Raw genomic sequence first — 23284 nt, 5'->3', positions numbered from 1 at the left:
CTCAGCTATATACAGCACCTTGCTCCGGCAGTGGAATGGGGACTTCGAGTAGGGCTAAGTGCTGCTCAGCCATTTAAAGGAAACTTAGAATTTTATGAATGAATGCAAAGGCTTCCTCTAAATTGACTTAGGTGGAGATTGTGACATCATCGGCCCCCCACTCCATCTCAGCCACTCAGAGGATGCTTTAATTTCATTCAGAAAATACAAGGCTTCCTATGAATGGCTAAGCAGCAATCAGCCCAACTCAATTTTGCTCCAGGAACAGGACGATAAGCACCTGTCACACTGCTGGAATACAGCGCTGTATCCTGTATGTAGTTGATGCCACATACAATTTACACAGCACTCACAGTGGATGCATCTGTTTGTGAAGGGAATAGTTTGTTTGGACCAGCTTTTTCTAAACAAACTATTTTAAGTCCTAGCCTGGTGTTGTGGTTTAAACTGTGCTTGCTGCTAAATTTACCTGTGTGCTTTCATCATGGAATCCTTCCAAAAAGCTCTCCAACAGTTCATCAGCATTATCAATACGTTCTGCATATTCTCCCACAATCCAGATCATGGCAGCTCGGGCATCGGGCTCATCCAGCGAGTCCAGATTTTCACATAACGTGGCAATGATGCTCTCATATCTGGCGCATAAAAAACAATTATTCACCAGTCATTTAGGCAGTACAGAATTTTGTATCATTGCACCAGCAGGGGAAAACTTACTTGTTTGGATACTTGCGAAAGATGTCCCTGATGACAACAATGGCTTCTTGCACTACATAATTTACCTTAGTCTGAATAAGGTCAAGAAGGGTGCTTACACACCTCTCAGCAGATTGCTAAAGGGAAAAGAAATAGGAGGATACTATTTGTCAGCACATAAGATACACAGAGTCTAAATGGGTATACACTGGCAGGCATAAAAAACACAAAAGGGGTGCTAAACAGTAGTAAAATTAACCAGTACACCCACATTTGTAATATATATATATATATATATATATATATATATATATATATATATATATATATATATACACACACACACACACACACACACACATATCTGCCTCACAGGTAGGTGTGAGTGTGACTGTGTACCCACACCATATTCTGTATAGGGTTTACGCTCATTTTATAAAAAAATAACCACATAATATCTTAAATGTGGCATTATGTTACTTTTATATGCCTGCTCTTCGTAAACACAGCTGAATACTCGAGCATGTTTGAGGTCATTTCTACATTGTGTTCCTTTAGTATAGGTTATAATGTATCAGATGTGATAAGACTATGAACACAGATTGCTGTTAAGTAGATAAGCAGGTATTTAAAATAATTTTAAATATTTATAATTTTTTTTATTAATCATAAAATCTACAGAGGGGGCCACAGATCAAAAGGAATTAAGTATAGAAAGCAACCTTTTAGACTGAACAACTTAAACAATCAATGAACTAGTTTCTCACTTATGCCATTGAGAACACCCAAACCACCTCTTAACTCCTACACATAATTTCATCCTTTAGCCAAGCGCAATGCACACTACTCTCTCTGATGGAAACACCCTTAGCTCTGGTTCACATTGCTGCTATATTGAAATCGCGCTACTTCACTTGAAGTAGCGCGATTTCAAAGTAGCAAGGTCATTGCGATTTCAGCTGCTACTTGAAAGACATCTGTGCGGCTTTATGCACAGATGTCTATTGAAGTCGCACATGAAATTGGCTAAAGTAGTGCAGGAACTACTTTTCCAAATCGGTGCAGCGCCGCAAAATCATTGTCACATCGACTGGAACAGTACCAATGCCTCAAATAGGCTGTGACTTGTTATGCAATTTGATCTCTCAAATCACATGACAAATCACTCCAATGTGAACCTAGGTTTAAAGTGATATTAGGCTAGGTTCACACTGCTGCGAATTCAAAATCGCAGTAAAATGCGCGATTTTACCGCGATTTCGCGGCTGCGATTTTGCCGCGATTTCGGCTGCGATTTAATGTAAAGAACTACTTTTGAACTACTTTTTGAAATCGCAGATGCGGCGTCGCACCGATTAGGACAGTGCCATTGCCGACAATTGCCGGCAAATGCCGCCGATTTGAGATGCGATTTGACATGTCAAATCGCATCTCAAATCGTTCCAAATCGTACCCAGTGTGAACCAGGGCTTAAAGTTTAACATTATACAAAAAAGAATATCAAATAAACCTCTTTATTGATGATTACCTGCTCTGTGCAATGGTTTTGCACAAAGCAGCCCCGATCCTCCACTTCTCAGGTCCACCGCCGGCGCTCTCAGTTCCTCCTCTTCTCCAAGTGCCCCCCATAGCAAACAGCTTGCTATGGGAGTGTAAGATAAAGAGGAATGTCTGGACAGCCAGACTCCGAAAATGTTGCTTTTTATTAATAAACAGGATCACAAAGTACATGACTAAACACTAAGTAATAGTGTGAAATGGGTCAGCTGGTGTCCTGTTTACTGTGGCATGTACTTTGTGATCCTGTTTTATTAATAAAAAGCAACATTTTCAGAGTGCGGCTGTCCAGACATTCCTCTTTATCTTGCACTGCTATATACATTGCAAGCACCTGGGGCTTCAGATCAGGTGAAAAGGGTCATCATTTGCATCTTCTACCTTGAGCGGTGACTACCTGTCTCTAGCTTGCTATAGGGGCACTTGTGTGTGCTTTTACTCCAAAAGACACAGAGAATGGGACTCGGCCCCATCCCTGTTCTCTCCTTATTGGCTCGCGCTAATGCATCGATGGATCAGGATCAGTCTTGAGTAAGTATTAGGTGGAGCTGCATGCTGAAATCCGAGTAAAACATCACTATATATGAATCTGCCATCCAAAAATACAAATCGACTCTTACATCAACTAAACCCCCCCACAGTCATTACCCTTTGTATCATTTGCTTCTCTCTTTAGATTGTAAGCTCTCGAGCAGGGCTCTCTGAACCCTTCTGTATTGGATTGTTACTCTCCCTCTTAATTTTGTAAAGTGCTGTACAAATGGTTGGCACCATATACATCTAGTATAATAATAATAGCAACAATATAAATAACACTGTTGGAAATGTCATTTTTGTGCATAGGAACATACAAAAGAATACATTTTCTTACAGGATTAATACATTTTGTTCTTGTAATTTTGTATTTGCAGAAAATGTTCCTTGCCTGAAAATAATATTAATATAATGCAGTCACTACATCTAAGGACTAGCAAGCTACAATGGTTTGATTTTAGGTTATACTTGCTCTTTTGGATGTACTTTAAAAGCAAAGACCTATGATTAGGCCGGTTTACCCATTTACAATATGTAGAAAGTTGGCCTTCCCTCACACACCTTTTGTGGTGGTATATATTAAGATGCTTGCCATTTGACTTTTTGGATTGGGTAACAATCAGAAACATGCCAAGATTACCCAGTTTCTTTGTTTTCTATTCATTAAAAACAGGACAAAGCAAAGCTGAGTTTTTGAAAGTCACAAAGCTCTTATCTCTCATCAAAATTGATCAAAGATCGGTCAATACATATTCAGTCCACAAGCATTTATACGAATATGACTTTCTTACTTCAACTTTGATGGCACATCTTCCAATGGCACGGACTGCCTTCCTGACAAAGTCAACATCCACTTCAGTAGCATACTCCTTCAGCTCAGCGAGTACCTGCCAGACAAGAAAGAAAGGCCATATAAATTCATGGTTTTGGTCTCATGTTTATGGGAAAGCTCTCTACTACCTATTGAGGAAAATAAATGATATGAATGTATACTATATGAAATATCTTTCTACACAGAATGCCGATTGGCCACTTCAGCATCACTTAGGTATTAAAAAGCAATCCAGTGGCACTTCCAGGTTGACGGGATTACATAATTTGCCCCTCCCTGACATGTTTTGTCACGCCCATGTGACTTTATTAATAGACCCCTTAAAGGGGAGGGAGCATTTGACCTATTGCTTACACTAATAGGTACACAAGTTCAGGCGGGAGCACATGATGGTGGTGGTGGTGGGACTCACTTGTGCTGTTGAAGCATGTGAAGGATTAAAAAAGTATTTCTCATCACTTTGGAGAAGGCACAATTGAAGGGACTTAAGTGATGAACATGTTTATGTGATTTATATAGGTAAGAACAATAAAATTAAATGGTGTTGCAAAGAGCAGCGCAATTCCTCCTCTTGCTCCCAAAACAATTCACACACAAAGTGTGGTTCAACCCTGCCCCCCACCATTCTTTCCTCATTGGCTCACTGGCTGTGATTGACAGAAGCCAATGGCTCCCACTGCTGTGTGAGCCAGTGAGGAGAGAAAGACCTGGGAAAGCTGCTGCAGTCATGCACATTGTGGGATCGAGATGGGGCTCAGCAAAGTATAAGGAGTGGGCTGGGGGAGAGGCTCCACTCATTTTTTACCTTAATGCAGGGGTCTCCAAACTTTCCAAACAAAGGGCCAGTTTACTGTCCTTCAGACTTTAGGGGGGCTGGACTAGGTCCAGTAGGAGTAGAAACTGTCCTGGTGTCCAGTGGGAGTAAACAATGCCCCATCTTTGGTGTCAGTGGGAGGACTAGTGCATCATTGTTGAGGTCAGTGGAAGAAATAATGCCGTTGAGGTCAGTGGAAGAAATAATGCCCCAAAGCTAGTGTCCGTGGGAGGAATCGTTGGTGACAGTGGGAGGAATTCTGCCCCATCATGGGTGTCAACTGAAGGAATTTTCCCCAATTGTTGGTGTCAGTGGGAGGAATTGTGCCCTTTTAATGGTGTCAGTGGGAAAAATAAAGCCCCATTGTTGGTGTCAGCAACAGGAATGATTCCCTATTGTTAGTGTCAGGAGATGGAACAGTGCCCAAAAGAGCATATAAAGGCAAGCAAAGGGCCCCATCGCCACACTTTAAGGACTGCTGCCTAGAATGCATTGAGGTAAAAAACATTGAGCCCTTAGAACTACTTTAAGGGTAATAAGTGTTATTGTCACTCATCATGTAAATTGGTGCACATCATTATTTGAAGAGTGCAACAGTGAGATGGTTGTTTTGAGTATTTTTGTTGATCTAAAGTAGCATTATTTACTAATTATTTCATTTACGATTGAAGCACTCACAATAGGCATGTAGGGCAATAACTTTGGGACATATGTGTGCGTGTCGCAGCATTTTTAATTTTTGTTAAGGTTGAGACACTGTTCAAGGCAAACTCAGAATCCAGAGCTATGACACAGAGCTATGCCACAGAGCTATGCCACAGAGCTATGCCATCAAAAAAAATCGAACTGCCGACTTTCTGTTTCCCATGTTAGGTCTTTGTATTGGTAACATCTGAAGCCTCGTACACGCGATCAGCCAACATACACAAAACAATGTGTTTTTTCAGCTCTTTAGCGCCACCCTTTGGGCAACTTCTGCTAATGTTGCGCTATGGTTAGTATTGGTTCTGAGCATGCATGTTTGTACTTTGGATTTTTTTCCGACAGGGTTGTGTACACCTGATCGTATAATCCGACAAGACACATCTGTTTAAAAATTTGAAAGCATGCTATAAAACATTTGTTGTCGGAAATTCCAACAACAATTGTCCGATGGAGCACACAAGCGGTCAGATTATCCGACAAAACCCTGCCATTACACACGTGTTGTTGGAAAATCCGATCGTGTGTACGAGGCTTAAGACTGTGGTTGAAGAGCCTTTGTCACAGAGGATAGGGATTTTTTTTTCTCCCTTGAAAACAAAGCAGCCGATTCTCATAAGGGCACACTTTTGCAAAAAAATTTGGAATGTCCTGGGATCCGTCCATTCTGGCAGCAAGTCCGTTAATTTATTTACAAATTCACGGATATCTCATTGTCCGATGACCCTGCAGCGACTCCTATCAACCAGACTCCTCTTTCCTGGAAAAAGTACCATAAATCTTTGCTCAAACTTTTATTTAACGCAGCTAGAGCATGTATCCCAGCCATGTGGAAACAACAATCTCCTCCTACTATGGAAAGCATGGAGCATTTGACATCTGCTCTTAGGGACAAATCGAACATAAGACCAGATGGTTTACTGGGATCAGTTTAGTTTCTCTGATGAATACTCCCAATACTTATGAACCATCTTATATCGATCTTAGATTGAATGTTATGTGGCCACCTGGGCACTATCTGCAGCCTTCTCCACCTACTCCCCCCCTTTATCTTCTCCCCCCCCCACTACTTTTTTCTTTACTTCCCCCCAGCTCCCTATTCATCCCTCTCCTCTTTTTTATAGTCTTTTTTAAGATCAAAAATTGATGCACATCGACACGGCTTGGTGCCAATCATTAAAATAATTTATTGTTAGACTGAATTTTGCCAGCTGTTTCATAATCTTTATTGACTTCACATGCCAACCTTTTCCAGTCCTATTTACAGGTACTATTGGACTTTGGTACTTTGTATTGTTTCTTGGCACACCAGCCGATTGCCGTCTACTTTTAATTAATTGTCATCTCTTGTGCATCTTTAAATAAAAAAAAAAAGAATAAAAAAAAAAAAAGCAGCTTGACAAGAATTTTTTTTTTATATCTGCGCAGCTCAAACGCAAGGTTTAAATTAAAGGTCTATTCCAAATAATAACCTAGATATGGAGCATTTGAAATCAACAATTTTGAAGAGCATAGGGGCATATATTACATGGCATTATATTCCTCTTTCCTGCATGATGCACTATACTGTAATTTTTTCCACAGATGGAGAGAAAGCCATTATGAATAAAAGAATGGAATCATGACCTGAAGCATTTGAGAACTCTACTCAATAACAAGGTTACACTAACCTGAGCAATGTTGGCCTGTGATGCCAGCCGTATCATTATATCCAGTTTCTCCAATTTCACATAAATTGGATCATTGTATTTGACAAAGAAAACCTTAATTTCTTGCTTCAGAATCTCTGGCCTGGATTACACAAAATGGAAATATTACACATGCAAGTCATTAAAATGTTAAAGTAGCTCCTGGCTTTTGCCAGTAAATAAAGTGCTGATGTAACAGATAAATAGCTATCCTCCCCTTGGTGATTCTAAGGAGAACTACTCCATTACATAAATGCCTCCAAAAATGAAAAATGATCATAAGTGTATGAAAGTATGACGAATAACAGTGCAGGGTCACCCTACCGGCCCAAAAGGAATAGCTTGTTCTAGATTTGCAAAATTGTGTGGCAAACTAAAACATTGGTTGATCATTTTAAACTTTAATCCACTTTTGTGACAATAAAATGCTTTGCCTGTCGCACATAACCTTACCTTTTAATTACTGTGGTTCTCTAAGGGCCAGTTCACACTGGTGCGATGTGGGAATCCTTTGAATCCACTGCGGGTTCCTGCATCGCATCCGGCTCGAATAGCAGTTCACACTGCCATATGCGAACTGCTGGGGAGTGTCATACAATGTTAGCGACGCCCCCATTTCAGCTCATATATCACACTGCGAACTGACAGTTCGGACATGAATCGGATCACATAGGTGTGAACACCCATGCAATCCGATTCTGGTGCGGACCAAAAAAAGGGTCCTGAGCGTGTTTAGTCCGAATGCGGTGCAATATCAGCCATACTATCTGTATGACTGAAATGGCACTGCACGGACATCGCATGTGATTTGCACTGCAGTTCGGTGCGAATCACATGCGATCTCGCACAGCGCACCAGTGTGAACCGGCCCTTATACACAATAAGTAAAATGTAAGGACTTTGGCCCAGATTCACATATAACTGTGGTGGCGTAATGTATCGTAGATACGTTACACCGCCGCAAGTTTTCATCGCAAGTGCCTGATTCACCAAGCACTTGCATGAAAACTTACGCCGGCGGCCTCCGGCGTAAGCCCGTGTAATTCAAAGGGGCGTGTGCCATTTAAATTAGGCGCGCTCCCGCGCCAGACCTACTGCGCATGCTCCGTTTTGAAATTCCCGCCGTGCTTTGCACGAAGTGACGTCATTTTTTCGAACGGCGACGTGCGTAGCGTACTTTCGTATTCCCGGACGTCTTACGCAAGAACAAATTTTTTTTTAATTTCAACGCGGGAACGACGGCCATACTTTATACAGCACATACGTGGGCTGTGTAAAGTTAGGGCAGCAAAAACGACGTCTAACTTTGCGACGGGAAACTAGACTAGCAGCGACGTAGCGAACGCGAAAAACCGTTGTGGATCGCTGTAACTACTAATTTGCATACCCGACGCTGGTTTACGACGCAAACTCCCCCCAGCGGCGGCCGAGGTATTGCATCCTAAGATCCGACAGTGTAAAACAATTACACCTGTCGGATCTTAGGGCTAACTATGCGTAACTGATTCTATGAATCAGTCGCATAGTTAGGAAGACCCTAAAACAGAGATACGACGGCGTATCAGGAGATACGCCGTCGTATCTCTTTTGTGAATCTGGGCCTTAGTTAAAGTTAGAAATCGTATTTACAGTTATGCAGCCAAATTGGAATAACACTTTTACATTGACATATAACTAAAAAAAAAAAAATACCTCTTACATTTTTAATGGCTTATTTTTGTATAATTAAAAAAAATATATGTAAAAACGTAATAACTTATTAAGGTTTGTAATGTACTGCACCATGTGTATTGGGGATAATGCATAGGCCCTTCCATTTTGATTTATTTCAAAACATATTTCTTAACTGTGTACTCCTAACTGAGTCGAGTGGAGGTAATTAAAGATGTTTGTTATGTTGTTTACCTTGAGTCGGGGAATGCCCAGAGGCTCTGTTTTGTACCACTTAATTCTTTAAAACCAATAAGAATAAAAAAAAAACCAAAACAAACAAAAAATAAAAAACTCCAAAACTGATGTTTTCCCTTTCTTTGCAATGTTTATGAGGGGGCTGGGAAGTGACGCTTACCAAAATTAACCCCGTCTGTACTGTGTAGGCAGATCTGTCAGTAGTAAATTGGATTTGCACACTGTCTGCCCTAACTAAGGATAAAGATCTCAGGGTTTGGGTTGTACATTGTATGTTAATGCTCCTTTAAAAAAATCTGTCCCTTAAAGTGGATGTAAACCCTCCATACACCCAGTGAAGTGAACAGCCTCAGGTGAAACACAGAGATTAACCAAATCTTCCTACATAGGTTTTATATGTATATCTGCTGTGTTCACATTTATATACTGTTTAGAAAGTTAAGATCCTGTTAGGAGATTTTCTCTTCCTGGTCAACACAGAGTGTGATGTCTGGGCACACAGCCAAGATAGCCAACATTGCTGATTGGAGGAAATACACACCCCCTCTCCTCATAGGCAGAGACTCTCAGAGCGGATTTGTAATAGGAGCTGCTCTCTGCTACTCTATTTTAGCAACCTCCTTCGACAAAAGAGTCAGGCTGCTTTTGTCTAAAAAGTCAAAAAATATGTCAGGAGTTCTCAGGCTGATAACAGAGGAACCTTCAGAAGAGAGCTCTAAGGCCTTGTACAGACGACCGGATCTATCCGCTGGGATTGATCCGCGGATCAGTTCCAGCAGATAGATCCGGCCGTGTGTACGTCCGAGCGGACCTTTCCCGGCGGATAAAAATCCAGCCGACGGATTCCCAGCGGATAAAAATTTCTTAGCATGCTAAGAAATCTATCTGCTGGAATCCTGTCCAATGGACTGATCCGGTCGTCAGACTCACCGGATCAGTCCGTCCGCTCCCCTCCCACGCATGTGTCGTAATGATTCGACGCATGCGTGGAAGTATTTACCTTCCAGCGTCGCGCACGTCATCGTCACCGCAAGTGTATTCCGCGCGGATTTCGATCTGATGGTGTGTACAGCCATCAGATCCAAATCCGCCAGAGGATTTATCCGCTGGAAACGGTCCGGCGGACCGTTTCCAGCGGATATCCTCTCGTGTGTACGGGGCCTAAGACTTGGCTCATTGAAAAGAGATAACAAAATACTGCAGATATATGTGCCCAGCTCAAATTTCACGAATCGGGTTTACACCCACTTTAAGCCTAGTACATACTGCCATCGTCTTTCCTTCAAGCCTGAAAAAAAAAACAGACAGCTCAAGAGGAGCCGCTGTAGTAACTATCCAACATTATTACAGCGATCTCCCCTGCCGTTCTTTTGTGTTTTGCGACAGGGGGATGCCCCCCCAAAAGAACAATCCGGTCAGCACTCTCAGCCAATCGGCTAAGAGCAATGGTCAGGAGCCGATTGGAAGACCTTTTTCTATCATGTCTGGGACAGAAGCCGGACCAACAGCAGTAGATTTGGCCCGAATGTTGGCTGGTCTCTATTGAACTGGCCAATGCCCCCCCCAACATTCGGCCCATGTGTACCAGGCTTAAAAAATGTTTCTTGCAAGCTATTCTGACTAATATATGTTTCGTCTAGTGACCTACGTGTAATCCTGCACCAAGGATTCAACCAAAAAGGTAAGACTTGTTAAAAATTATTTTTAGATTTGCTGTGTGAACGGTAACACATAATAAACATATATTGGGGTTCTTCAAGTTTGGCTACAAAGACAGAAATACCCTTTAAGCCTGGGCAACAACTGTGAACAATATGAGAAGGCACCAGGTGTTGCTTTAAAGGAGTGAGTGCTGCTTTTAAAGGTGTTACTATTGAAGGCTGGAGTCCAATCTTTTTAACGAACAAATCCATTGTAGCAAAAAAATGTTTTACTAAAGGCAAATATACAGCTCTTTATTTTCCTTATACGATTGGATATTCTTTGCAAAGTGAAGTTTTACCTAATTTAGTCTGGAGCAAGTGCACAGCATATTTGCCTTTAGTAAATCAACCCCCCAAAGTCTAAATGCGTGCAAAATGACATCACCAGTATTACCTTTTTTGGACAATCAGATTGATGTTTCTTAGAGCCACATACTGGACCTCTGGCTCCCCAGACAGTAGGGTAACCAAAGGAGGTGCCAATTTCTTGAGCAGCATAGTGTAGTAATCAGAGTCTTTAGGCAGCAGTTCAAGAAACTTCATCAGAACTTTAACAGCAGAAAGGACAACAGCGGAGTTGGCATGAGACAGGCGAGGAGTGACACGTTCACAGATACTGTTAAAATACAATACGTTTACATGGTTATAAAGAACAGATGTGAAACATAAATACCAACCATAATATACAGGATTACATTTAAAAATGCAGTACAAATACTAACCATAAAAGATGTCCTTACCTTTGTGCCTCCCTCTCATCTTTTGGATTGTAATTTGATAGACAGTCAAGAATGAAGATCTGGCCCCATTCAGTGCATTCATTCAAGGCAGTCAGCAATTTGTTAATGTTTTGTGGATTCAGATCAAGAAGGTTACTGTTGGGGTGAGACTCGCTGATTTCAGAAAGAGCAGCAACGGCATTGGCAACCACCTGCCAGGAGGAAAGAAGTAAACATGAAATATAGGAAGAAACGATTTTAACAAAGTACAAAAACGAACAACAGAAAAAAGGTTCAGCATGAATTTATTACAAGAAATAAATAAAAATATGAATCAAACAATCACACTAATAGAACAAGACAAATTATGACCACAACGTTGGTTTCTCCCAATTCACTATCGAGCATCTGATAACAACTGGCAACCAGTCGCATATCCAACACCATTTAATAAAAAAGACGCAACAAGAAAACCTAGGAGTCCCAAAACTTGTAAATATCTATATTAGACCTAGACCTAGGTAAAGCACAAGTCAAAATCATTTATAGAAAGACATAAAATACCCAGATTAATAAAAAGTGATATATTGGGCAAGCATTAAAAAAAATATACAATAGACAAATGCAAAGATCATAGGAAATCATACTGATGTCGGTTTGATGGCTGAAGAGCAAAAAAAATGTTTCTTAAAACAAAAAAATCTGTTTCTAATAAGAACGACTTTGATACTGTAGAATCAGTCTGACCAAACTAGATATCTTAGTAAAAGTCGTAACCTGGCTGCCTTGGATACTCAATGGGGGCTCTGTGACTATGTTCTTGTCCACCTGAGAATGCCGCATTATCCATAATGTACAATAGAATAACTAAAAACAGGGCGACGCGCAGAGCTGTACGTGAACACCGCCATTACTAGTAAAAAAAAAAAAGCCATAAATCTATCCCCCTATTTTGTAGACGCTATAACTTTTGCGCAAACCAATCAATATACGCTAATTACGTTTTTATCATCAAAAATATGAAGAATACATATTGGCCTAAACTGAGGAATAAAATGTACTTAAAAAAAAAATTGGGGATACTTGTTATAGCAACAAGTACAAAATAGTGTTTTTTTTTTTCAAAATTTACGCTTTTTTTTGTTTATAGCGCAAAAAATAAAAACCGCAGAGTTGATCAAATACCACTGAAAAAAAATGTTGTTTGGGTACAGCATCGCACGACCGCGCATATGTTAAAGTACTGTCTGGGCTGCACCAGCTCCCTTCATCCCTCACCTCACTTCACCACATTTTATTTAGCTGCCCGGGGAGAAGCAAAAGGAGAATACTATGGGAGTAATTTGACTGACAGCCCTTAAGCCCTGTACACACGACCGGGATTCCTGGCGGGAAAAAAGTCCGCCAGGAATCCCGAGGGGAAAACAGAGAACCTTCTCTGTAACTTTCCCCGTGTACACACCAGAGGTTTTCCCGTCGGGAAAACTGCGGTGAGAGCTTTGGCCAGGAATCCCGGCCGTGTGTATGCTCCACCGCAGTGTTTCCCATAGGGAAACCTTCAGGGAAAAGACCGCTGAAAATCTTGGCAGGAAAAAAGAGAACACGTTCTCATTTTTCCTGCCATGATTCCCAAGGGTTTTCCTGTCGGCAAAACTGCCAGAGAGCATACACACGGCCAGTTTTTCTGGCCAAAAGCTGTCATGGCATTTTCCCCGACGGGGAAAACTGGTCGTGTGAACGAGGCTTGAGGCTGCTGGGGCTGCGGACACAAAATCAAAGATGTCGCACCCAGCAGCAATCACAGGTCTTTTGGATGTCCACACATGGGAGGCTTTAAATGGAAAATACAGTGTTCATAACAATCTTGTGGAAAGATTGTTGTTAAAATGAATGGTCTAGTGATAGGGTTTCACGCATGTTTAAAAATAAAATGACTTTAAATAGCACTGAAAAAAAAAAAGATGCCTACTGTAAATGGCCAAATTTGATCAATACTGGAAGATAAAAGCAGTGCACATCAACATAATTATGATGTCCATGGCTGCCTTATGCAGTTGTGCCTTTCTCAATGGTTTACTTAATCTTGCAGTTAAACATTCCAGTTTCAAGAAAAACTATCACAATTTTTTACATTATTGAGTTCCCCATGCGACAAGCACATGTAGTTGCCTGTCCCATCTCTTTTGGTGCTCTGCATGCTGGCTGCAATGTCAAACAGGGTGCCCAAGCCCCCATCCGCAACACATGGCAGCCCAACAGGCTCAATGGCTGCTGTGCTTTATGGTGTCTGTCTATGACTCTTTATGCAGAAGGAGGTGAAACGCATTACAGAAAACCCAAAACAACCTGAAAAAGTGAAAACACTACAAAACAGGAGATACAAAATAAATTTAATGTATACCTACAGAGGTAAATATTAAATAATTTCATGACAAAGACAATAATGCATCATTGGAAGGCATAAATGATATTCAGGATAAATGCACTCACTCACTCCAGTGGCCAGCAGCAGAACTAGGAGAGAGGAATTCCAGTAGCATTTGGATGGTCTTGGGCCACTCAGTGTTTTGTTTTTTTACATACGAGTGTATATTATATTCATTAAAGCCACTTTTACACTGAGTTGCTTTACAGGCGTTTTAGCGCTAATGATAGCACCTGTGATGCGCCTGTAAAGCGCCTCTCCTGTCACGCCAGTGTGAAAGCCAGAGTGCTTTTACACTGGAGGGGTACGCTTGTGGGACATCTTTGGGGCAGTTTAGGAGCGATGTATACACTGCTTCTAAAACGCCCTGCCCATTGACATCAATGGGCAGCACTTCCGAAGCACCTGCAAAGCTTTGGTTAAAAGCGTCCTGCTACTGCAGACGCTCTCACCGCCCCAATGTGAAAGTGCCCTAAAGGTGTTGCGATTTACATCAGTGTGGACTCTAATGTTATTTGGAAGTGTTTTTGCATTTATCCTAAATATAATTTATGCCCACCAATGGTGCATTATATAATTTCCCATTAAATAATTTATTATTTAACTCTGTAGGTGTACATTATATTAATCTTATACCTTTTATTTTGGAGTGTATATTTTGGAGGTTGTTTTGAGCTTTCAGAGTTAATTTTCTGTTGTCCACCAGCCTCTATCTGATGTCCACAGCTGGAACTTATTGCACTGAATGTAAGTTTTCATGCTTGTATCTCTGGATCTTGGATAATAAAATTGGATAATTGGCGCCTTGGGTTTTTAATGATTTTTTTCCAGGTGAAACACATTAGCCCCCAGTCCCTCTGCATTCCTCTTGCTGGTGTTTGCCTCGGGCAAGTGCTGGGAGCCAGAGAAAGGTTCCACAAAACAAATCAGCCTTCTTCTTCCTAGCTGCGGAGTTCGTGCCCCTAAGAAGAAAGGGGGTGTCCTATCTGACACCGTAGTTGGTATTACAGGGCTCCTAAAAAGACGGTACAATTTTTTTTTTCTTAACTCAATATAATAAAAACAATGGGGTTTATTTACTATAGCTGTAGAGTGCAAAAATCAAGCCCACTTCTGTATAGAAACCTGTAAATGAGCCTGATTTTGCACTCTCCAGCTTAAAGGAGTTGTAAAGGAAAAAAATGTTTTGCCTAAAATGAATGTCTGCAAGGTAGACAGACAGAATAGTGTAATGATTCTGTTAAAAAACGAGTAAATACCTATTAAATTCCTTCATCTATATCACCTCCGGCATTCTAGTTTGTTCTCTCATTCACTGCCTGGTTTGCGGCGCTCGTTCATGTAAGAACTACATTTCCCAGTATGCATTGTGGCACGCCCAGTAATTCACACCTCCTTGAAGTCTCTAACACGTAGCGAGCGTCCTGCCGCACAGATGTAGTTCCCAGGAGGGGGCAGGCACGTTACTGATCACCGCAGTAAAGCCTCCCATCACGGTGGTCAGTAAAATCAGACAAGCAGGAAGTGAACAGAACAGAGAAGAAATAGAACAACTTCTGAGCAAAAACGAACAATGAGGAAGTGAAAAGAGGAATGTCTGCAGGTAAAGGATGCTTATTATGAAAAAATTAAATGTTTCCTTTACAACCCCTTTAAAGTGGAGGTTCCATCAAAAAAACAATTTTGCTTTAAACTGTAGCTTACATCTAAAAAAGAAAAACATTTTTTTTTTTTTTTACTCATCTGGAAATGCCTGTTGCTATGCGGTCCCACGAAATCTGCCTTTGAAACCACCTAGGATTCTGACATCATCTCCCTCTAATGCTCCTGGGAAATGTGTGTCATCATTTCCCAGGATGCAGTGCGCTGTCCAATTATCACTCCCCATCCAAGACTTCCAGGAAGTAAGTGCCTGTAGGCTTCACAATGCCCACAAGCAAAATGACAACGGTGTAGACATAGTTTTATAAACTATCTTTTTTGAATATCTATGCGGATCGGCGGCGGATTATAAAATAGTAAGTGACCAGATTTATATTATAAAAACGCAGGATGAAAGGACATACATTTAAAAATGCTAATTGTGATTGGAACTCTGCTTTAAGTAAATAAACCTCACTGTGAGAATTTTTTTTAATGCTGTTCACTACTTCAAGAAGTTCAAACCTTCAGTTGGGATATATCTGCTTTAATTGAAAAAGTAAAAGACTTCCTGCAGCTTTAACCTAAAACTGAAATATATTCACACCAGAGATGGCCAAACTGACAGTAATTTTCGACATGAATAATGTCTAAAAGAATGTCTAATGCCTTGTACACACGGTGCGGAAGTCCGACAGACAAAATGAGAACAGAATCTCTAACTAAGGTCCGTCGGGCTTCCAAAAAAGTCAGGTGAAGGCTACACAATGTCGAACTTTCCGAGAAAAAAAAAAAGCCTGTCGGACTTTTTTTCTCGGAAAGTCCGGCCGTATGTACGAGGCATAAAAGAAATGCAGTACTTTTAATGTAGTATAAGCTACCTACTTCTTGCTAGGAAGTCAAAGGAAGAAAAAGGCTTGCTATGTAATGGGCTTAAGTAAATAAAACCCAACATAACAGCAATAGAAAAAAATGATTTTTTAGTAAGCTTTGCATTTAGGCATCTTGCATTGACAGCTCAGTAACTCAAAGCTTGGCTACTGATATCTTAGAAAACAGAAGCACAGACAAGTGAATAAGAAGCTTGCTGAGAGCGATGATATGCTTATGGCTCCAGACTGCTCAGTGTGACAAACAGAAAGACACATCAACAAAGCAGGGAAGGCACCAATTTTAAACAGTGTATGCTTATAAGCTGAATTACATGCATTTATAATATCTTAGGTCTTTAAATACATTTCTTTGAAATGCTTTGTGACTGACCTTTTTGTACTGTCTGTGGAATAATTGGCAATTAATTTGTCTTTTCAAGTTTCTGAATATTTCATTTCTCAACCATAAATGTAGCCAAAAAACGTATGTGGGGACTATGTGGGGGTAGGGATTTTAAAGTGGTTGTAAAAGTTGATTTTTTTTTTTTTATTTTACCTTGCAAAAAGTTAAAATAATAATGTGTGCAGCCCCCCCCCCCCCCCCCCCAGATGCCTGCTAATACTTACCTGTGCCCGATCTTGATCCAGAGCTGTGCTGAGAGCAGTGGGTCCTTCATCTCTCTACTTTTCTCATAGGCTCAGACACAGCAGAGGGAGCCAGTGGCTCCTGCTGCTGTCAATCACAGCCAGTGAAGGGACAAGCTGCTCTCTCTGTGTCTACAGACACACAGAGCCCGCTCGGGAGCGAGCCCCCACAGGTGCCTACGTAGCAAGCAGCTTGCTATGTTGAGCACTCAATGGGGGTGGGGAAGTGGTGAAGTCAGAGGAGCTAGAAGAGATGAACCAATGATGTTCTGTGCAAAACCAATGCACAGCGCAGGTAAGTATACCAGATTTGTTTTGTTTTTATAAATCAAACGTGGGCCTTTACAATCACTTTCATTATTCTCAGATAAAGGCATACATAAACCCAAAAACAAAACAAAAATGATATTGCAGTCCTATGATGTGGTGGCTGCTTTTGTTTCTTTTTCTCATGCCAAGACCATTTTCAGTAAGTATAGAAAATACCTGTTCATCTTGCCAGAAATGCAGTGTCTTTATAATGTTCTTCGTCAAGAAACAAAAGAAAAACAACCTTATCTTTATTGAGATCACATGTAAGATCACCTTTAACAAAAGACACACTATGATGTCCTATACGGGTATTGCTTAATGTTATACCTGAAGGGTTCCACATGTACTGTCACTTTAAGGCTGGCTCCACCCAGGAGTGATGACAAGGGTCAAGGGGCATAGTAGCCATCTTGGAGAGCTTATGTAAGGAAGCATATAAGATGTACTGTCCTGAGATGCATGTTGCAGTGTACAGATGACCTGAAATAAACATCCATTGTTCCAGACCAGAGTCTTGTGTCTCTCACAACACAGAGGGAATAACAGTGGCGACAAGGATGGGATTTACAAAGTGTCTATCAGTCTGAGAGAGAGAAAGACAAAGACATTGTGGATTGTCACCTAGATAAAAGCAATCACAGATCCCAGCAGGAAAATGTCATTAATCGGGACATTAAGTGAGTTTGATGGAGAACAGACATCCTGGAGTTCCTGGGTTGAGAGACTGTAACAGTATTTCAGTGCAAATGCCATCCCAGACAACAGGCAAGTAGCAACATTTCTGACAGTGGTTGGTGCCAAGACATATGACACTCTTAGGAATCTCCTTTCCCCTGAAAAACCAGCAACTAAGACATTAGCAGAGCTCCTGGCGCTATTAGAGAATCACTTCCGGCCTAAACCACTAGAGATTGCAGAAAGATTTCGCTTCTATCAGAGGCAGCAGCAGCCAGGTGACGAGATTAAAGCTTATGTGCTCGCCCTTTGCAGACTAGCCTCTCCCTGTTCTTTTGGGGAGTACCTACCTACTGCACTGAGAGATAAGTCTGTTATGGGACTGAATTGTGAGTCGACCCAAAAGAGACTGTTAACAGAGAAAGACCTTATTCTTACAAAGGCAATTGAGATAGCTTCAGTGATGGAAATGGCTGTGAAAGATACAGAGGAATTGAACCCCCAGGGCAGAAGGGAAGAGGTGAAACAGGAAGTTTTTAGAACAGCAGTCAAGCCAACTGCCGCAAACTGGAAATACAGACCCCCACCAACCTGGGAGTCAGCTTGCTACCGTTGTGGGAATACAGACTATGACCACAAAGTCTGCTGGTTTAAGGATCAGACCTGTCATAATTGCGGTAAGACAGGCCATCTGAAACAAGTTTGCCATAGTAAGAAGGTGCGAGATAAACAACCTTTGAACCCCAAGACAAATACATATATGGTGGGAAGATATACATCATCATCTGAGTCAGAGGATGAGGAAGTGCTCCACAGATTAGACATACATCATATGCATTCAGCACCCTGCGCAATGACTGTAGAGGTAACCTTTTGAGGGAAAGAAACTCAAGATGGATGTAGACACAGGAGCAGCAGTTTCAGTTATCACCCAGAAATAATGGAGACAACTTCAGACCCAAACAACTGTCTGCCCAGCACCAATCAAACTGCAGACATACTCAAAGCAGATACTCCACCCACTGGGTTACGCGAAAGTACAGGTATTGTACAAGGGTCAGACAAAGAGACTGCCATTATATATCCTAGAAAATGGGGGACCCCCTCTCTTTGGGAGAGACTGGATTGCTCACTTTGGTATGCCAGACATCGCCATAAGTCGTAACACCGTTGCCATTCCATTAGGAGATAATGAGGGATGGGTGGTGTCCCTGAAGCAGCGGTTCTCAAAGATTTGAGACCCCCTCTCTTTGGGAGAGACTGGATTGCTCACTTTGGTATGCCAGACATCGCCATAAGTCGTAACACCGTTGCCATTCCATTAGGAGATAATGAGGGATGGGTGGTGTCCCTGAAGCAGCGGTTCTCAAAGATTTTTGATGACCAGTTGGGAAAAATAAAGCATGACTGTGTGAGACTCAAGCTGAAACCCAACGCTCAGCCTAAGTTCTTCAAAGCTCGGACAGTACCTTTTGCACTCCGAGCAGGTGTGGAAGCAGAACTAAGTCAGCTGGAGGAACAAGGTGTCATCTCAAAGGTAGAGCACAGCAAGTGGGCATCACCAGTTGTACCAGTAAAAAAAGCGAATGGGGACTTGCGCATTTGTGGCGATTTTCGCATGGCACTGAACTCCCAACTGGAAATAGACCATTATCCCCTACCCAGAGTAGATGACATTTTTGCCTCTCTTGCAGGGGGTCAAAAGTTAACAAAGCTTGATCTCAAACAAGCATATTTACAGTTTGGGGTCCATCCTTCTTCCTGCAAGTTTCTGACCATCAACACCCACAAGGGGCTGTATGAATACAATCGGATGGTGTTTGGGGTAGCCATTTGGCAACGAAAAATGGACGAGATTTTGGCGGACATTCCTTTTTACGCAGTGCCTGCTAGATGACATGCTCATCACGGGACGGACTGACCAGGAACACAAGCAGAATGTGGAGCTTGTGTTGGCAAGACTCCAAGAACAGGGTCTGAACGTGAACTTAGCAAAATGCCAATTCATGGTGCCTAAATTGGAGTTTTGTGGCCACCTTGTGGATGCAGAGGTTATATACACCACGGAAGCCAAGGTTGATGCTTTAGTCAAAGCTCCAGCCCCAACCAACGTCCAGGAGCTGCGATCATACCTTGGCTTGCTGAACTATTACCACAAATTCCTGCGAGATATGGCACACACCTTGTTTCCGTTGAACAAGCTTTTGGAGAAACACTCCAGATGGGACTGGTCGGCTGCATGCCAACGTGCTTTTGAAGTTTCCAAGCGGAAGCTGTTGGCGTCACGCATGCTCGTGCACTATGACCTCCATAAGCCTCTCATCTTGGCTTGTGATGCCTCACCCCATGGTCTGGGGGCGGTACTATCTCACATCTTACCAGATGGGTCAGAAAAACCAGTGGCATTTGCCTCCAGGTCTTTGACAAAAGCAGAAAGCAATTACTCACACATTGACAACGAGATTCTTGCACTGATATGGGCAATTAAGAAGTTTTTTCTTTACCTGTATGGTAGGGAATTTACCATACTGACGGACCACAAAATCCAGTATCGTGGTCGTTATGCCAATGCTAATGCGGACGAAATGTCCCGACTGACAGGGAGGTTCATGGACTCTTCTCCACCGGTCAAGAGTTGTCGTTACACCACCCTGTCCTTCTTATCTTCTGGGGAGATAGCAGCCCATACGAAAGGATACCTTTCTGAAAACAATACTCTCCTGGGTACGGTACGGTTGGCCTGCAACTGTCACACAGGATTTTGAACCTTATTTCCGTAGACGTATGGAATTAACTGTGGCTGGCAACTGTGTTTTATGGGGAGACCGAGTGATCATTCCACAGACCCTCCGGAGACACATTCTGGACATGCTACCTACTGGTCATCCCGGGGGGAACACGTATGAAACAAAAAGGCCAGAGGCTATGTGTGGTGGCCAAACCTAGACTCAGATATCCTGACATATGTAAATGCTTGTGCTGGTTGTGCACAAACGGCAAGAGACCCTCCTCAAGGGTGCGTCCAGCCCTGGACTTGGCCTACGGTTCCTTGGTTTCACCTACACTTGGACTTTGCAAGCCCGATTAGAGGACACACCTTCTTGATCATAGTGGACGCCCATTCAAAGTGGCCTGAGGTCATTCCTGTTACTCAGCAAACGACTAAGGCAACGGTTTCCATACCGTTACATCTCGCTGCTACATTTGGATACCCCAGAGAAATCGTCACAGACAACGGTGCACAATTCACCAGTCAGGAGTTTCAGCATTTCCTGACTGCCCACAACATCAAGCACAAGTTGACCGCACCTTACCATCCGGCTACAAATGGTCAAGCAGAGCGGTTTGTGCAGACTTTCAAACGCTATTTCAAAGCTACAGTGGCTGCAAGGAAATAACACTCCCTTTCACCCCAGCAGCTGGACTCCTTCCTTTCTGCTTACAGAAACACACCACATGCAACCACTGGGAAAACCCCAGTGGAACTTCTTCTGGGTCGCAGCCATGGACGGTTTTGGATATGCTCTGCCCTTAAACAGTCCAGGAACATGTACTGCAGTCCCAAGACAAGATGGTCAAACACAATGAGCTCCCCCGATTCACAGCCCAACAAAAGGTATGGGCCCGATCTTATGGGGCTTCAAACACCCGTTGGCTTCCTGCTGTCATTGCAGAGACTTTGGGACCCAAGATGTACAAGGTCCGCCTGGAAGATGGTTCCATTTGCAGTCGTCATGCGGACCAACTGCATCCTCGTTCTCAACTGCCCGAACCACCAGTGTCTCAAGGATCTGCTCCCAGCGAATCAGAATGCACGGAGACCGATGATTGGGGGGACTCTGAACTTTTGAACTCAGCTCCAACAGAGCACTCCAGCTCTGGTCCGGAGGTCTGTTTACCCTCTGAGCTGGGGGATCCCTTCTTGGCCCCGCCGGTGCCCATTCCAGCCAGCCCTGTTTCCTCCAGCCCCAAATCGCTGGATGCCCGGCCTCAATGACACTGACGCCCTCCTGACCGGTTTCAGTTGCAAGAGCGATTACGAGACTTTCGACGGGGGGCGACGGAAGTGATCTGATGACATATTAACCCCGCAACTGTCCCTGGAAGCTTGGTCTCCCATCTGGATGTGGGAGAATTCCTATAATTCTCCTGTATTTGGAGGACTGTTATTGGACAGTTATCAGTTAATGTTTTGTGCTTGTTCTTGTTTTGTTGCGTTTTTTTTTTTTTAGGAATGCATGGAAGGGGTTATACCTGAAGGGTTCCACATGCATGTACTGTCACTTTAAGACTGGCTCCACCCAGGAGTGATGACAAGGGTCAAGGGGCATAGTAGCCATCTAGGAGAGCTCATGTAAGGAAGCATATACGATGTACTGTCCCTGAGATGCATGTTGCAGTGTACAGATGACCTGAAATAAACATCCATTGTTCCAGACCAGAGTCTTGCGTCTCTCACAACACAGAGGATAGAACACTTAAAGTGGTTCTAAAGCTCAAAGTTTTTTTTTTACCTTCATAGACTGTATGAATGAAGGTAAAAAACCTGTGTGCAGCACAACCCCCTCCCCCCAATCCTTACCGGAGTCCTTCCAATCCAGCGGATGTTCACAATAGCCTTGGCTGGATCTGAACTCTGCTTTCCTCATTGGCTGAGACAGCATCGGGAGCCCGCTGGCTCACACTACTGCTAATCAAAGCCAGTGAGCCAAAGAGGAGAGAGAGGGGGGGGGGGCCGAGCCACCGCTCTATGTTTCTTTAACAGTGTTTCTCAACGCCAGTCCTCAATGCGCCCCAACAGGTCATGTTTTCAGGCTTTCCATTATTTTGCACAGGTGGTTTGATCAGCTTCACTGCCTTAGTAATTACCACAGCCGTTTAATCTGAAGGAAATCCTGAAAACAAGAGCTGTTGGGGCGCCTTGAGGACTGGAGTTGAGAAACACTGGTCTATAAGACACAGAGCTGTGGCTTGGGAGCGTGCATGCATCGGTGCCCAAAGGGCACGCAGCTTTCTCTGGCAGGTACTGCTTGAGGGGGAGGAGGCAGGAGAACCAACCTGAAAAGAAGAGGATTGGGGCTGCTGTGTGCAAAACATGTTTGTTATTTAAAAAATAAGAAAAAAGCTTTAGTATTACTTTAAACCTACCTTCCAGCCAGGGCCTGCTTTTTATCAGGGCTTGCTCTCCTCATTGGCTGAGACAGCATCGGGAGACCGCTGGCTCACACCACACTGCTGCCAATCAAAGCCAGAGAGCCAAAGAGGAGAGGGCGGGGCCGAGCCACGGCTCTATGCGTCTATTAGACACATAAAGTAGCGGCTTGTGAGTTAGCATGCAGCGGTGCCCCAGGGCACGCAGCTTTCTCTGGCAGGTACTGCTTGAGGGTGAGGAGATCGGAGAACCAACCCGAAAAGAAGAGGATCGGGGCTGCTGTGTGCAAAACATGTTTGTTATTTAAAAAACAAAACAAAAAACTAGGCTTTAGTATTAACTTTAAACCTACCTTCTAGCCAGGGCTTACTTTTTATCAGACCTGGGCAAATTGCAACCCCCAGGACCA

At 42.8% G+C, this 23284-nt stretch overlaps 1 protein-coding gene across 2 annotated transcripts in view; it reads right to left on the bottom strand.

The window, feature by feature from the left end:
* The window catches only part of LOC120926690 (AP-1 complex subunit beta-1), a 191531-nt gene that overhangs the window by 103745 nt on the left and 64502 nt on the right, over positions 1 to 23284 (bottom strand). For both annotated transcript variants that reach the window (XM_040336836.1, XM_040336837.1), the window contains exons 6-11: positions 11175 to 11365; positions 10829 to 11050; positions 6806 to 6926; positions 3579 to 3674; positions 718 to 833; positions 470 to 635 (exon numbers count right to left, since the gene is read on the bottom strand). In XM_040336836.1, coding sequence (XP_040192770.1) covers positions 470 to 635; positions 718 to 833; positions 3579 to 3674; positions 6806 to 6926; positions 10829 to 11050; positions 11175 to 11365 — 912 coding nt within the window. The remainder of the gene's footprint in view (positions 1 to 469; positions 636 to 717; positions 834 to 3578; positions 3675 to 6805; positions 6927 to 10828; positions 11051 to 11174; positions 11366 to 23284) is intronic.

This window comes from Rana temporaria, chromosome 2 (genome assembly GCF_905171775.1).
Source record: "Rana temporaria chromosome 2, aRanTem1.1, whole genome shotgun sequence".
Classification (NCBI taxonomy): Eukaryota; Metazoa; Chordata; class Amphibia; order Anura; family Ranidae; genus Rana; species Rana temporaria.
Note: the sequence above shows the minus strand (reverse complement) of the source record. Positions and strands in the feature narration are given on the sequence as shown.